The sequence below is a fragment of the Drosophila subpulchrella genome, chromosome 2L, assembly GCF_014743375.2.
Source record: "Drosophila subpulchrella strain 33 F10 #4 breed RU33 chromosome 2L, RU_Dsub_v1.1 Primary Assembly, whole genome shotgun sequence".
NCBI lineage: Eukaryota > Metazoa > Arthropoda > Insecta > Diptera > Drosophilidae > Drosophila > Drosophila subpulchrella.
Genome location: NC_050610.1, coordinates 17,292,385 through 17,308,057, shown reverse-complemented (window position 1 = coordinate 17,308,057; position 15,673 = coordinate 17,292,385). Strand labels below are relative to the sequence as shown.

At 36.9% G+C, this 15,673-nt stretch overlaps 3 protein-coding genes and 1 pseudogene across 5 annotated transcripts; 3 read left to right on the top strand and 1 right to left on the bottom strand.

The window, feature by feature from the left end:
- Positions 1–28: 28 nt before the first annotated feature.
- LOC119548184 lies at positions 29–2,005 on the top strand. The gene is made up of 3 exons (XM_037855299.1): positions 29–940; positions 996–1,270; positions 1,329–2,005. The coding sequence occupies exons 1-3, from the start codon at positions 589–591 to the stop codon at positions 1,980–1,982; spliced, it is 1,281 nt and encodes a 426-aa protein (XP_037711227.1). The 5' UTR covers positions 29–588; the 3' UTR covers positions 1,983–2,005.
- A 1,164-nt stretch (positions 2,006–3,169) lies between these two features.
- Positions 3,170–4,012, top strand: LOC119546331 (annotated as a pseudogene).
- Positions 4,013–4,371: 359 nt separating this feature from the next.
- On the top strand, positions 4,372–5,895 carry LOC119547687. Of its 3 annotated transcripts, XM_037854653.1 has the most exons (4): positions 4,442–4,556; positions 4,610–4,716; positions 4,774–5,042; positions 5,108–5,892. In XM_037854653.1, the coding sequence occupies exons 1-4, from the start codon at positions 4,498–4,500 to the stop codon at positions 5,768–5,770; spliced, it is 1,098 nt and encodes a 365-aa protein (XP_037710581.1). In that variant the 5' UTR covers positions 4,442–4,497; the 3' UTR covers positions 5,771–5,892. The 3 variants fall into 3 exon arrangements, with proteins under 3 accessions (XP_037710580.1, XP_037710579.1, XP_037710581.1); XM_037854652.1 differs by having other exon boundaries at positions 4,372–4,716; positions 4,825–5,042; positions 5,108–5,895; XM_037854651.1 differs by having other exon boundaries at positions 4,372–4,716.
- On the bottom strand, positions 5,835–14,947 carry LOC119547686. The gene is made up of 9 exons (XM_037854650.1): positions 14,634–14,947; positions 11,223–11,368; positions 10,968–11,162; positions 10,199–10,290; positions 9,996–10,133; positions 9,043–9,197; positions 8,164–8,830; positions 6,766–6,864; positions 5,835–6,697 (listed from the first exon to the last, which is right to left on the bottom strand). Exons 1-9 carry the CDS (start codon positions 14,645–14,647, stop codon positions 6,146–6,148), a joined length of 2,058 nt encoding a protein of 685 aa, XP_037710578.1. The 5' UTR covers positions 14,648–14,947; the 3' UTR covers positions 5,835–6,145.
- Between the last annotated feature and the right edge of the window lie 726 nt (positions 14,948–15,673).

Below are 15,673 nucleotides of genomic sequence, written 5' to 3'. Positions count from 1 at the left end.
TATGTACCAATAAAAAAGAATTGTAGAATAGGCCCAAGCTGTTCATCTCACTCACTCTTAAAAGATGGTAATGGCCATCAACATTTTTTTTTTAATTTAAATTGTTTTTATTTTTATTAAAAAATTAGTGTCTTTAAAAATGTATTTTTAAAGTAGAGGTTTCAGAGGACTAAATACAACAAAAGTTAAGTCAATCGGATAACTACAGCTGGAGAAATCGATTTTTAATCGTGTAACTTTTTAAAATTTGTCGTTCTTTCAACAAACTTAAAAAAATTCTAACTAAAAAAGATATTTTTTTTTGGCAAATCCTAATACACGCGTTTACTTATTTACCGAATAGTATACGTAAATAAAATTTCAGGAATATAAAAATGTAATAAAATGTTTTTTGAAAAATCCGTTTGCAAAAGCACGGCAATAAAAGAAATCTTAAAATAGAAGAAGCTCTTTGACAAAAGAGGTATGCTCCCGCGCTCTCTCTGAAAATTCATAATCTTTGGTATAATATTCAATACCAACTGAAAATGTAAACAGTTTAAAATCAACAGCCGTACAGTCGTGATAGTGACAGTGGATTTATATGAAATGAGTAACGATCAGTATAACCCAGTTCTTACGCGAAAAAATCGGACGGAATTGTTTACTACAGCAGAGTGTGAGGAGATACTAAAAAATTTATTAACCGATAAGAACGAGCATGGGCAGTTACTTAATTTTGATGTAGTTCCAGCCACAGAACATGTGGGATTTCTTGGTGAATACTTTCACTTGTACCTCCGATATCAGTTGGAGAATCAGAAAGACGTACAAACTTCTCGACTGTTTGTCAAGTCCGTGATCTTCCAAAATGCTAATATGGAATTCTATATGGAGAAATTGGGTCTTATTAAGAAGGAGAGTAAGCTGTACGAATTGCTAAATGATCTAAAAAAATTTTGTAAGTGTGAATTTTTAGTGTGCTGTTTAATATCACTATATTTGAGTTATAACAGCTCCCCATGTTTGGTGTGCCAAGTCCTATTTCACCCGCAAAGATCTGTTTGTAATGCAAAATGTGGAGGACATGGGCTATGTGGCCCTACCTGCAGGAACTCGCTTTCTAAATGAAAATCAGTTAGGACCCATTTTAAAATCATTGGCCACTTTGCACGCCAGTAGTATAGCCTACGAAAATCAGGAGGGGAAATCGATTGGAGTGGAGTTTAGAGAGGTGCTTAAAGAAGTCTCTGTTAATCCTGATGTTGATTGGTATACTACGGGCTTACGAGTAAGTGAAAGCTTTTTAGATAATAATTTTTCATATCTTATGCTTTGCATTTATTCAGGCTGTCCTGGCAGTGGCTGCCACCCATCCGGATGTCCTAGATAATGCCGAAGCCCAAGAGTTTATAGCATCCCAGTTGCCAAGATATCTGGACAGGGTTTACTATATGGTTAATCCGTCACCAGTTCATAGGAACGTCTTTGTCCACCGAGACGCCTGGGGTGCCAATGTCTTTTACCACCGTGAGGAGCCCCAGGTGAAAAGATCTGTTCTGGTGGACTTTCAACTTTGTCGCTATTCCCCACCAGCCATGGACTTTCACCTGGTCAGTTATTTAAATTTAGAACCTTCAAGTCGAAAAAAGATAATTGAGCGTCTGACTCAAACATATTACAACGCATTGGCTGAGGAGCTTCGAGAAATGGGTATTGATCCCAATCAGGAACAACTTAGTAAACAAGAATTCGAGCAATCTCTGAAAGACTTTGCTTTGTTTGGAGCGATATACAATTGCATGGCAGCAACTATTCTCCGTTTACCTGATAATTATCTGAAAAACCTAAAGGATGAACGCCCGGAGGATTTTCATCGATTTTGCAATGTGGATCGCACGAAAGATGTTCTCCGTTTGATGAAAGATCATCCCGAGTTTGCTGATTATATGTACGAATGTGTGGGGGATTTGCTGGCCCTGACATATCATAAACAAAACTGATTAAACGACATTGTAGCACCTCACTATCTTTTTCTGTCTTCCTGGTAACACTCGGGATCCTATCAGTTTGGGGTGTGTTGGCTGTTTACCAATCTGTATTGTTCTCTTAGGGGACTATCTTATCGCTTAAGCTTGATGGGGTTCGTTAGTTACGTTTTTGTGGTATCATCACTTTTACATGCATTTTTAAATAGATAACATTTTTATTAATTGGTCTATTATAAAAAGAATTTGTAGATTAATAAAGGCACTATGATAACTTGGATGATATAGATAGGGAGTTTTTCATAAGGAATCTGCCGTCTACACTCATCTATTACCCAAAATTCAAAGATATGGTAAGAAAACTTTAAATTTTTGTTTTTGTATAAAATTAAATTTATAAATTGTTCAGCCACAAAGAAGCTCTTTCCAAAATGCTTCTACAGTCGGAACGATATTTTAGTTCTAGAAGATCTCACCCAGAACTACAGACAACCTCAATGCCAAAGAAAGCTATACTTTAGATCATTATAAACTGGTGCTGGAACACTTATCTGAATTACATGCTGCAAATATTGCATGGGAACAAAAAGGAAAATTTAAATATTTACAAAAATTACAAAGATGTGCTTATTGAATTGCATTTGGATGCGAATAATTCTTGGTATCTCGTTCACTCTTAAAATATGCTTATGGCCATCCAAATTTTTTTTTAAATTTAATTTGTTTCTATTTTTATTAAAAAACTGGTGTTTAAAAATGTATTTTTAAAGTAGAGGTTTCAGAGGACTAAATACAACAAATGTTAAATCATTCGGATAACTACAGCTGGAGAAATCGATATTCAACCGTGGAACTTTTTAAAATTTGTCGTTCTTTCAAGAAACTTTAAACAAATCTAACTAAAAATGTTATTTTTTTGTCAAATCCTAATACACGCGTTTACTTATTTACCGAATGGTAGGTATACGTAAATCAAGTTTCAGGAATATAAAAAATGTAATTAAATGTTTTTGGCGAAATCCGTTTGCAAAAGAACTGCAATAATCGAAATCTTGAAATAGAACAAGTTCTTTGACAAAACAGGTATGCCGCCGCGCTTTCTATGAAGATTTATACTCTTTGGTATAATATTCAATACCAACTGAAAGTGAAAACAGTTTAAAATCATCAGCCGTAGAGTGGTGATAGCAGATTAATAAAAAATGAGTAATAATCAATATAACCCAGTTCTAGCGCGAAAAATTCGGACGGATTTGTTAAGTACAGAAGAGTGTAAAGAGATACTAGAAAATTTATTAATCGATAAGAACGAGCATGGGCAGTTACTAAATTTTAATGTAGTTCCAGCCACAGAGCATGTGGGATTTCTTGTCCTGGCATTGGCTGCCACCCATCCGGATGTCTTAGATAATGCCGAAGCCCAAGAGTTTATAGCATCCCAGTTGCCAAGATATCTGGACAGGGTTTACTATATGGTTAATTCGTCACCAATTCATAGGAACGTCTTTGTCCACCGAGACGCCTGGGGTGCCAATGTCTTTTACCACCGTGAGCAGCCCCAGGTGAAAAGATCTGTTCTGGTGGACTTTCAACTTTGTCGCTATTCCCCACCAGCCATGGACTTTCACCTGGTCAGTTATTTAAATTTGGAACCTTCAAGTCGAAAAAAAGATAATTGAGAGTCTGACTCAAACATATTACAACGCATTGGCTGAGGAGCTTCGAGAAATGGGTATTGATCCCAATCAGGAACAACTTAGTAAACAAGAATTCGAGCAATCTCTGAAAGACTTTGCTTTGTTTGGAGCGATATACAATTGCATGGCGGCAACTATTCTCCGTTTACCTGATAATTATCTGAAAAACTTAAAGGATGAAAGTCCGGAGGATTTTCATCGATTTTGCAATGTGGATCGCACGAAAGATGTTCTCCGTTTGATGAAAGATCATCCCGAGTTTGCTGATTATATGTACGAATGTGTGGGGGATTTGCTGGCCCTGACATATCATAAACAAAACTGATTAAACGACATTGTAGCACCTCACTATCTTGTTCTGTTCCCCTGGTAACACTCGGGATCCTATCAGTTTGGCGTGTGCTCTCTGTTTACCAATTCTCCTCTCAGGGGACTATCTTATCGCTTAAGCTTGATGGGGTTTGTTAGTTACGTTTTTGGGGTATCTTTACTTTTATATGAATTTGTTATATAGATAATATTTGTATTATTGGTCTATTATAAAAGAATTTGTAGCGTAATAAAGGCATTTTGATATCTTAGATGATATAGATAAAAGTAGATACCTATCTAATTTTTTCTCTTAAGATTATTTTGATGTCTTAACTGACAAAATCTTATAAAAGATATGTTCTGGGGTAGCTTCTCGAGTTGTTTTATTTGGATTCTAAAAGCGGAGCGGATAACATCTTCAACAATGGATCTGCTAAGTCCAGAGGAGTGTGTTCTTATAGCCCAGAGAACTCTTCCAGAGATCGAAAAGTCCCATCTCGTAGTACTAAATTCTCAGCTGGATGCAGGTTCCAATGATCTTATGGGATACATGGGCGAGTACTACAAATTACACTTGGAGGTAGAAGACATTGGGGAAAAGAAAAAACATTTCCTAAAATATTTTATCAAAAGTTTGCCCCGCAAAAATGAGCCACAAAGAGAAGAGTGCGAACGCAAGGGAGTTTTTCATAAGGAATCAGCCGTCTACACTCACATATTACCCAATATTCAAAAATATGGTAAGAAAACTTACATTTTTATTTTGTTGCATTAAGTTAAATATACAAATTGTTTAGCCATAAAGAAGCTCTTTCCAAAATGCTATTACAGTCGGAACGACATTCTAGTTCTAGAAGATCTCACCCAGAACTATAGACACCTCAATGCCAAAGAAAGCTATACTTTAGATCATTATAAACTGGTGCTGGAACACTTATCTGAATTACATGCTGCAAGTATTGCATGGGAAGAAAAGGAAATTTTAAATATTTACAAAAATTACAAAGACGTGCTTATTGAATTGCATTTGGATGCGAATAATTCTTGGTACATAACTGGACTTAAGGTTGGTAAAGAGCACGGCTAAGAAGTGAAGTTCATTTTGATAATATATTTTTTTTAATTTTATAGGCCATTGTTTTTTTAGCAGCCCGTCATCCGCAATATCAAACAAGAAAAGCTCAACAATTTATCCAAGATAAGCTTTACAACTTACTAACCAAAGCTGAAGAATTGGTTGAGCCCTCACAGACTATTAGGAATGTGCTATGTCATCGTGATGCCTGGGATCGTAATATCCTTTATCATTTTGAGAAGAATTCTTCAGTTTTACCCGATGCTTGTTGCATTGTTGATTTTCAGATAGCCAAGTACTGTTCTCCTACCTTAGATGTTTTGTTCTTACTTTATATAGTTGCCTCCGTTGAAGTCAGAAGGAAGATATATGATGAGTGCCTTGAGCACTATTATAAATGCCTGGAATCTAATCTTGATCGCATGGGTTTGGAAAAAAGTTTGATAACCCGAGAGATATTTCTGAAAGAATGCCAACGAACTCGATTAGCAGCTCTACTTATTTGGGCTCTAACCGAACCGCAGACCAAAATGTCGCCTAGTATTTCAAATAGATTGCGATCCGAAGAGCCAGAGAAGTTTGACTATTATCTCAATGTCGATCGCAGTGGACTGTTACTAAGGGTAATGGACATTCAACCGGGTTATGAAGAGATTATCATGTCGCCCATCAGGGAACTAGTGGATTATCTCATGGAGAATGAGAATTTATATGCCTAGAAAGCCTTTCTGTTATCTGATGATAAATGTGAATTTCGTTCGCTTAAAAAAAAATTCCGATAACTTTTATTTTGAAATTTTTTGTTTTAATTTTATTTGGAACCTAGTTGTAGAGAGAGTCGCCTAGCTATAGTTACATAAATACATGGGTAAATTTCGACAAACAATTTAGCTAGCTAGAAAATTTCAGGCATATGTGGCTCAAAGCTAGATCATCCTGGAGATCTGCATAGCAAGTAAACGGTTTCCTAAATAGATTTCAAAGGCGGCAAGCTAATCAGTCCAGCAATCCTCGTCGTCCTCCTCGTCGAAGTCGCGCACATTGAAGTCCTCGTGGAACAGGTCCTCGCCCTCCTCCTCCGAGGACTCCGACTGTCATCTGTGGCCATTGACGCGCTGTGGCAGCCCGACCACGCCCACTCCCTTGGGCGGTCTGGGTATCCGGATGCTGGTGGATGGACCAGCCAAGTTCGCTACCGATCCCGATGCTGATCCCGCACTGCTTTTCCCAGAGACACTTGGTATCAACTGGGCATTCAATATGGTCGTGTGCTCGAAGCAATTGCAACAGTATTTATCGCATCTGACCACCATAATCAGTCCGGCCATCAACCAAATGAGCAATCCTGGCCAGGAATGTATGGCACATCCGCTGAACAGGATTACGCCCATCAGCAGCGACATTCCACAGATCACGGGACTCACGTTGATCACACTGCCCGTATATTTGGGTATAAATCCCATCATTATAGTCACAATTAGGACTCCAATTCCACCTGTCAAAGCTGCCGGTGCCCAGTGCATCATTAGACCGGCAATGCAGAGGGCAATACCCAATCCAATCACCACAAGGGCGAACATGGTCACGCGCCAAGAGCTCACTGTAGGCACTCGCACACTGCGCTCCAAAGGACCTGCTGTGGTTACCTGGATTTTTTGAAAAATAAATTATATTAGAAATCAAAATAATGAAGGTATTTGTGACTGATTTGTACCTTGATCTTCTCACGATACTCGTCCACAATGGCATCAATGTCCGTTGAGGTGTCCGAATCGCTCTTGTCGAACTTATCTGGATACTCAAAGTCAGATGGCTAAGGAAAAGAATCATTAAAAAAAATGTTGTAATTATTGCATATTTAGTAACACATTTTTTCATTAATGATAAATAATTACACATATTTGTAACAGCCTGTAAGTAATGCATAAGGTATACAAATACTTCCTAAAACATCGATTCAAATAAGTGGGGAAACACAAAATAAAACTAAACCTATTAACTTTTTGAGGGTGTTTAAATGAACTAAAAACCAAAATTTTGCCAGCTTCCAAGCTATGCAAAAATAAATATAAAAAGATTTTAGTTTTCTTTATTTTAATTAAGAAACTGGATTTACTTTACTTAATATTTAATAAGCAATAACATATTAATATTTGCTACACCCAGAAAAAAATCCGTTCGAAACGTTCAAAAATCAAGACCAAACGTTGTCAAAAAGTGCGTGAGCCCGTTTGTTGACAGTTCATGAACGGTCGTTCGTAAAATGTGACCGAAACTTTAGGTCGGGTTCCGAACGAATGGTGTCAATTTAAGAACATTTCGGGCTTAACCTGAGAACATAAAAATCTAAAAAAATGAGGTTTGTGTACATTGCTAGACTTTCTGGACGCCTGGTAGAGATTTATTTAATTTCCCATCTAATGTTTTGTTATTGGTAGAATTTAATGTATTTTGCTGATGACAAAGTAATTATTTATTGATAGAAGTACATATAAACATTAGAAATAATATTTTAATAAAACTTACAGTCCACAACCGTCTTCTCGCGGACTCGAACCTGTGCTACCATGTGTCGGAGGCGGACGCTCTAGCAGCTGGACCACCGAGCGAATTTTTAGAGTACGGACAATTGGGACACTAGACCTACATACATGTTTTTATGAACGATGTTGATAGTTTATCGATTTCGATAGACTTTTCGCGTCTATCGCAGCTTTTTCATGAACGGCGTTCGATATCTGAGAACATTTTTCGCAATTTGGAACCAAGTTGTTCGTCGGTAGAAATTGCTACCAACACCGTTCGATTTTCGTGAACAAACGTTCGAAATGTGAGAACTAAAAATGGAGAACGGATTGTTCGCATTTCATGAAAAATGTTCTTGATTTTTTTCGTTCTTTTTTTTCTGGGTGTATTAAATAGATTAATGGCTTGTAAATGGATTAGTTAATTTTTACAAACCAACTATAGTTATAACCACTTCGAAGTGTTATAACATTTTAATATTAAAACACTTACTAATTATAGTTATAATTATATTATAATTATTGAAATTTTGCAAAATACTTTTCTTTACTTAATACCCCTTATCATAATGAGTTTTTACACTTACCGGAGGCTCTCCATCAGACAGAATGGTGGATTCCACATCTCTGCCCTCCCGTTGAGGACATGGCGATGTAGGTTCGCCCAGGAGTAGCCACTCCTTTTCCAGCTCCTGCTTATTTCTGGGCTTCGACTTTGGCTTCTTCAGGCCACTGTGCTTGGGCAGACCGATCTTCCAGAGACTTCTCTTCAAGCGACTCGAACTGGAAGTTGTTGCACTGCTGTAACTGCTACTCTTGGCAATCGGTGCTGTGGACAGACGACTGTACGACAGTGAAGACTCGCTGCTGGGCGCCATGAACTTGGGTCTGTAGGGGATGTACAAAAGATAGAAGGCCCGCAGGAATACCCCACCCATGTGCCCAGCGGCAAGTGTATAACTAAGATGTTGCAATGGACAGGCGAAAGCCAACATGGCGCACATGCTGCCGGCAATAAAAACGGCCAGTACGGGATTTCCACTCTCCGAACTCTCGTAACTGATCTGCTTAGACAGTATCCTCCACTCCGAGGTGGCCAAACGCACCACAATGCCATAAAGTTCCGGAAAAAGTTCCAAAAATGCCGCCGAACTTGTTAGGAGCAACATGCAAGCCGAGGCGGGCACCAACTTATGGAATCCACTTTCGTCTAGGATGTTGAATAGAGGCACAGCTACATAGTCTTCATGGGTTCTGGAATGGAATACATTGATAAATTATATTAATAAGAGAATAAAGTATAATAACAATGTTTATTAATCTCATTAAGATTGCAACCCTAAGGGTTCCTGAAAACTTAACATGAAAACTTTTACAAGAATCTCAATATAAATTGTATTTCACAGAACTGTATACAAGTAAATAAATTTGTTTCATGCCAGTGATTATCTCATTATCAAACTTACTTGTAGTGCACCACTGTGGAGAGACAAATGGCTGTCAGCAGCAGCGAAGTGCTGACCAATCCGGTGATTAAGGTCGCCGTGAATCGACCACTTCGATGTTGTTGGGGCCAATCGCTGGGGAAGGAGTAAGTGAGCAGGGCTGTGGCCAGGAAGACCTGCAGGTGGTGGTTAGAACCAGTTATTAGCTGGATAATTCCTCAAATGGCAGCTTAGCTAATAACAGACGTTCCCTTAGTCTACAATGTTGTTCACCCCATACAAAACTGTTCTATTCCCTAAGACAGGGTGTTATAATTATGGTTTAAAGATGATTATTTATCTGACTATTATATCTTCAATTGATCCTTTAAGCCCTTTTTACCTTTCGTTACTTAACTAAAAAAACGTTCTAGTTACAAAAAAGAATATATATAAAAAGAAAAATATATTAAAGTATAATTTTAAGGGAACATCTTTAAAGGCTAACGTTATTTTTTTAAGGTTTTTTAAAGTTTCTTAAAAAAATACAGTATGAACTTCATCGATTTTATCTTAAAATGTAACCAATTTAAAGATCTATAGATAAACTGTTATAAAAATGGATTTTCAGGAAAGTTTTTATAGGGGGTTTAAGAGTATTGCCAGATTCGGTTTCATGAGCACCCAAGTTTCTTCGGAGTTTTTGCTGTCTGACTGGTGGCTTTCCACCAAAGAATGCCGGAGAAAAGGGGTCTAAAAAACAAAAACGAAACGCGGCAGAACGTGTCATAATCAAAAGCCCGTATCCTGTGCCTTCAGCCGCAGTCACGCAATTGTTCCCAGTCACGACAGCGAAAATCGATGGGAGTCGGCAAACAAAAAAAAAAGGGAAACCCGCTAAACAAAATAACAAAAACTCAGACTGGCACAGTGCACTGACCCAATAACGAAGTTCCAGATGGTAGATGGGGTATTGGGATTCTACGGCCACTTACACTGCTAATGCCATCGGGCTGGAAGTAGTTCTCCGCAGACCAGGCCAACATGTCGCCCCGCCACCAGCCGACGGCGCTTAGGATGGCATTCAAGCCGAACATTCCGAGTGTCAGGATGAGGCTGAAGGCCCTCGAGTGCTGTGAATACGTTAATGCAATGAGAGTGGGTGTCTAGAATTGGGACTTGGACGAGGAGTACCCACCTCCAGGCCCAGCATGAACATGCCAGTGACGAGGAAGACAACGGAGACGCCCAGAACATCCGGCCAAGGCTCATTCGCGGGTGCATTGCGGCCTAAAAGTAGGCAACGTTTTATTTTCTTTTAAGCCAAAACAGTTCGCGACGAAATATTGAGTATACGTATAGGTTTTATAAATCAAAGGAAATAATGTTAATTTAAACTTGACATGAATTCATATTTTAAATAACATAATTAAGTTAGGCTTTAAAAGCATGGAAGTATTTTATTTAGATTTTAGTTTTAGCCACTATAAAACTATTTTTAGCTTTTGTAAAGGAAGTTTTTTTTATGTTTATTTTGTAAGTTGTAATTTTAGCAACTACAAAGGCCTGGGACATTACTGAAATAGTAGAATTTCTCTTTATTATATTTAGATATTTACAAAAACTATATTTAGATAATACCTAACTAACAAATTCTTTTACCACAACAGAAGACATATTAAATACACTTAAGAATTTAATGTATATGCCTACGTAATTCTCTTTTTAAATCAATAGATTTTTTGTAAACTTAACATACAAATTGGTTGTATTATTTATTTAGTATTTTGTTATTATGCTTTTTTTTAAATGTTTATCTATATATTCTATGTTTTATAGTTCGCATAGCGTTATATTTAAATTGTATTATTTTCAAAAATTTACTTAAATTAGTTTTAATTTAATTTTACTTTTTTTTAGAGCATTTTAGCTCACTTTTGTTTGCTTAGGACCCAGTTCCTACTCACCCAAAATGAGGATCCTGGCCAGACCCCCGGTCATGGCATCCAAGCAGGCACTGAGGGTCCTGGCCAGGGCAGCACAGGCACACATGGCGGCCAGGGCATCCAGCCAGGTGGCCAAAAACAAACAGCCAAAGTCAAACTTATTCGTGGCCCTCACATACGGCATTTGCAGACTGCGTAGACTTGTTTTGCAACGTGCTGGAATAATGAATCATAGTTTGGAATATTAATGTTATATATATTTCAACCGATTCTCACCCGCCAGTGTGCCATAGATGGTGGCCAAAAGGACGGCGAACAGCAGGCTCGGAGCGGATGCCTCATTGTAGACAATCAGATACGAGATTACCGAGGTTCCCAGGGCCAAACGGGCGCCACTCCCACTGCAGAGCACGTCCAGCAGGCTGCAAGGATAATATAAAGGACGAAATGGGGCAAATTGAATTGAAATGGCTTGGAGAAACTGCCCTAATGAATATAAAATTGTGGAAATTAGGCTGCGTGATTCTCTTGCCCTTATTGTAGCTTATGCTTCGGAGTTTAAATAAATGTAAGTGGTTTTGGTAATTCAACATGGGCATCTCTAAATGAGCTTTTTATTCGGAAGTTTTTTTAATCACTTATAAATGTCTTAATTGCCCGCTTACTTTGAAATTTACTCTTTAATCTTTTCCGGGAGCAAAGAATTATTACTAAATCAAAGTTTACAGTACTCGTGCATCTTTTATTAGTGCTATAACAACAAAATGTAGACAACTCTTAAGGAAAAAATAAAAAATTTCCATTAAATTTTATATAGTGATTTTAAGGCCAAAGTGCATTTGCCTGCATAACCAAATCGACGTGATGACTCTGTCACCTTCATCAGGAAATGACTTTTGTGGTTAGACACCCACACGACCTCAACTGTAACCACAACCACGTGTACAAACACACGGACAGGAAGAACATGCAAATTTTTTGCCTGTTAATTTTTTGGCGCCAAGATGACGTTGCGATGATCTACATAACAAAAAATATTCATGTCATAAAATTCTCCAGAGCTTTACAAATTATTTATTTATCTTTTAAAATTTTGTCAAGGCATAATTTATTTTTTTTTCTATTAAAAATGTTTACGTCCAGAAATTTTTTAATCGCATGTTATGTTAAACACACTAGTATTTTTCCATAAAGTATTTATATTATTTATATTATTTATATATATATATTTATATATTAAATATTTTTGATGCAATTGTAATGAGCATTACAATTTAGTCATTTCGCTAAATTCCTCCGAGATTGTAAAACTATTTAATAATCATTCAAAAATATGTTGTGACACATATCAAACATTTTTATACCCTTGCAGAGGGTATATTGATTTCAGTCAGAAGTTTGCAACGCAGTGAAGGAGACGTTTCCGACCCCATAAAGTATATATATTCTTGATCAGCATGACTAGACGAGTCGATCTAGCCATGTCCGTCTGTCCGTCTGTCCGTCTGTCCGTCTGTCCGTCCGTTTCTACGCAAACTAGTCTCTCAGTTTTAAAGCTATCGGGCTGAAACTTTCCCAAAAGTCTTATATCTTTTGCAGGTAGTATATAAGTCGGAACCAGCCGGATCGGACAACTATATCTTATAGCTCCCATAGGAATAATCGGACAAAAAAATGAAAAAAAATTATATCTTTGGTGTTTTTTAGCATATAAACTCCTAATCTTGGAAATAACAATTTTTAAATAATTTTGAATTTTGAATTAAATTTTATCGAAATCGGACGACTATATCATATAGCTGCCATAGGAACGATCGGAAAATTTGTGGAAAAATAATATGAAAAAAATTATAGCTTCGGTGTTTTTCAACATATAACCTCCAACGCTTGGAAATAACATTTTTTAATTAGTTCTGAGTTTCGAATTAAATTTTATCAAAATCGGACGACTATGTCATATAGCTGCCATAGGAACGATCGCAAAATTGGTAGGAAAATAATATGAAACAAATTATAGCTTCGGTGTTTTTTAACATATAACCTCCTACGCTTGGAAATAACATTTTTTAATTAGTTCTGAGTTTCGAATTTAATTTTATCAAAATCGGACGACTATGTCATATAGCTGCCATAGGAACGATCGGAAAATTGGTAGGAAAATAATATGAAACAAATTATAGCTTCGGTGTTTTTTGACATATTATCTTATACTATTGGGAATATCATTTTTTGTGTTTTTAAATTTAATAATTATAGCTGCAAGGGTATATAAGCTTCGGCTTGCCGAAGCTAACTTCCTTTCTTGTTTTTTTAATTTTTAGATCTAAATATTGTTTATTAAATTCAAACAACATTTTTTTACTTAGAACTTTTACAAAAATACTTTTATTAAATAGTATCTATCTGTAAAATATTTAAATTTAATTAAAATATACTCAAATATTTTTTTTCGTGTAAAAAGAAAGAGGGAAAGTGGTAAAAGGAGACTGCGTCTGTTTGTTCTGTGTGGCTTTGCCCAGCTTTCGGATGCCATGAGTCATCCGGGGATATCCTCTTACGCCATTGAAATGGAAGCTCCCACAGCAAGCCATCCATTTTCTCACTTTCCCTGGCCAATTTTCTTTTGATTGTAATTATGTGTACTTTTCGTGCATATTTTAAGCAACTCGATTATCCTAATTACATGGCTAGTTGTTGGTGGGATCCCAGACTTTAGACATGGCTTTTGCTGCGATTGGTAGGTAATAATAGGGGGTGTCAACTTTGGAAGCACTACGACCTCCCTAATCTTTCTTCCATCTAAGTCTATTTTTAGTCCCGACTAGTGCAAACGCTTGCGAAAGTTAATAAATAAATAAATAACACAGTACGTCGCCTCAATTTGCCTGTCTTTTTTTGTTGTCTCTGCATGTGTGGGATTTGAGTTAGCAAAACGCATGGCTAACAAGCTAAAATAAGAGAAAAAGTGGAACAAGTTTGTTATGTTGAAATGGGGAAACCCCTATGCATACAACTTTTATTAAAGCCATGATATGATGAAATAATTATAATAAAAGAATAATTGTGAAATTCCAGGAAGCATCTACAATTAATTAACAATAGTTAAATATGAAGTTTAGATACAGACAATATTAACTTCTTTGTAAAAATCAGTTGAGAAATAAATATAATTTTTTTTATAAATTAAAAATCTTAAGATATTCGTAGCCAGCCTAGAGATTTCCTCGACAGCAAACACAAATCTAAAACTAAAACTATTACAATAAATTTTCTAATGTCTTAATGCAAGTAAACTGTGACTTAACATTTAATGAAATTAGTTATGGAGGCACTCCATTGCTTCCTAAAATTAAGAAACCACAGCCCAAGCATATCAAGTATACGCACTTTGGGCGGCCAACTGTATTGGCTAAGGCAAAATAAGTGTTGTAAAGCCAGTCAGTGTGACGCCGCCAGAAGAGAAACAAAAAAAGAAAGCATTTCCCATTTCCCAGACAGAAGACAACAGCAAAACAAGAAGGAGGAGAACCAGAACTAGGAAGAAAACCCACACACGTTGCAATCAAAAATCAATTTATTGATTACACGACAAATATCAGTCATAACAACTAACTGATACGGTCGAAACGGCTGTCTAGTATATGCCAAATGTATCTATGATATGAATGAATATGGCTAGAATCCTACCTGCCACTCGACATGGTCGTTGTTGCTGTTGTTATTGTTGTAGATATCGCTTTTGTGGGTTTCCCTCGGCTGGCAAATGGCCAGGTTCAAAAAGTGATTTGTTGCTCGTTTTGTGGCACAACTTGGCCAACAGTGGCTGGCATTTTTGGCTCTCTCTCTATAATTTTATAATTCTATTCAGATACTTTGACACTCGAGCTTTGGCCTTTAATTAGCCAAGTCGTTCGAAAGGTAACTTCTGCTCCTTGACACGTAACCTGGGAAAATATATGTGAAAATTCGAAGGTAACGCGTAACCGTTCGCTTAAATTGGCCGCAATCCACTGACTGCTCACTTGAAGCTTTTCCTTTGCCATCCGGAGGAGCTTTCACCCGATTCCGACGCACAGCTGTCCACCGGATTCGGAATAAGATTATGATTCGGATTCTGATTCGGAATGAAAACTGTCCTGCGCACTGGGCATTGTTTACGTTTACAGTTGGTTGGCCTGCCTTCTGCTCTTTGGTGGGAAAATGTGTGGAAAAGTGGGTTGGCTGGGGGGGAAAAATCCAGAGGGTCATTGCTTTTGATGCTCCTCAAGTGCTCCCCAAGTGCAATCTCTTTGCATAGTTAATGCATTATATTACTGCATTGGCTGCACTTTCGTTTCCCCACAAGGGGACTTTAATTACGTTTATTTTAAGTCATGATTTTAATATCCAATAAAAAGGAACAAAGAAATTGTCAAAATTAAGCTTGATAAATATGGCGCCTGTTCCATTTTAAGAATAACCTTTTGCAATACTATGTATGTTTCTTCAACTGATCAAAGCTAGAAAATCTGGTTATTAATTTTCTATATTAACTGTCTAGAAAACTTGTTTATAATTTTATTTTGAACTTATCTTCTCATATGCTTAAATAATTCAAACAAGACTGCATTTTAAGTCACGTAGAAAAATATCTAAAAATTAAAATGTACAGTTTTCATAAAACAAGACAAAGTTAATGTTCAAACAACACTGAAAATAAGAACTGGTTAGCAATCCTCAACTATATA

What these genes read in the sequence shown, in the direction of transcription:
- LOC119547686 (XM_037854650.1), bottom strand. An exon ending in AGCCCGATGGCATTAGCAGT is followed by an intron (nt 9,198 to 9,995) that starts GTAAGTGGCCGT and finishes CACCACCTGCAG; the next exon opens with GTCTTCCTGGCCACAGCCCT. An exon ending in TCCACAGTGGTGCACTACAA is followed by an intron (nt 8,831 to 9,042) that starts GTAAGTTTGATA and finishes ATTCCATTCCAG; the next exon opens with AACCCATGAAGACTATGTAG.
- LOC119548184 (XM_037855299.1), top strand. Translation starts at nt 589, where the DNA reads ATGAGTAACGATCAGTATAACCCAGTTCTTACGCGAAAAAATCGGACG. An exon ending in AAATGATCTAAAAAAATTTT is followed by an intron (nt 941 to 995) that starts GTAAGTGTGAAT and finishes GAGTTATAACAG; the next exon opens with CTCCCCATGTTTGGTGTGCC. An exon ending in GGTATACTACGGGCTTACGA is followed by an intron (nt 1,271 to 1,328) that starts GTAAGTGAAAGC and finishes GCATTTATTCAG; the next exon opens with GCTGTCCTGGCAGTGGCTGC.
- LOC119547687 (XM_037854651.1), top strand. Translation starts at nt 4,401, where the DNA reads ATGGATCTGCTAAGTCCAGAGGAGTGTGTTCTTATAGCCCAGAGAACT. An exon ending in ACCCAATATTCAAAAATATG is followed by an intron (nt 4,717 to 4,773) that starts GTAAGAAAACTT and finishes CAAATTGTTTAG; the next exon opens with CCATAAAGAAGCTCTTTCCA. An exon ending in GGTACATAACTGGACTTAAG is followed by an intron (nt 5,043 to 5,107) that starts GTTGGTAAAGAG and finishes TTAATTTTATAG; the next exon opens with GCCATTGTTTTTTTAGCAGC.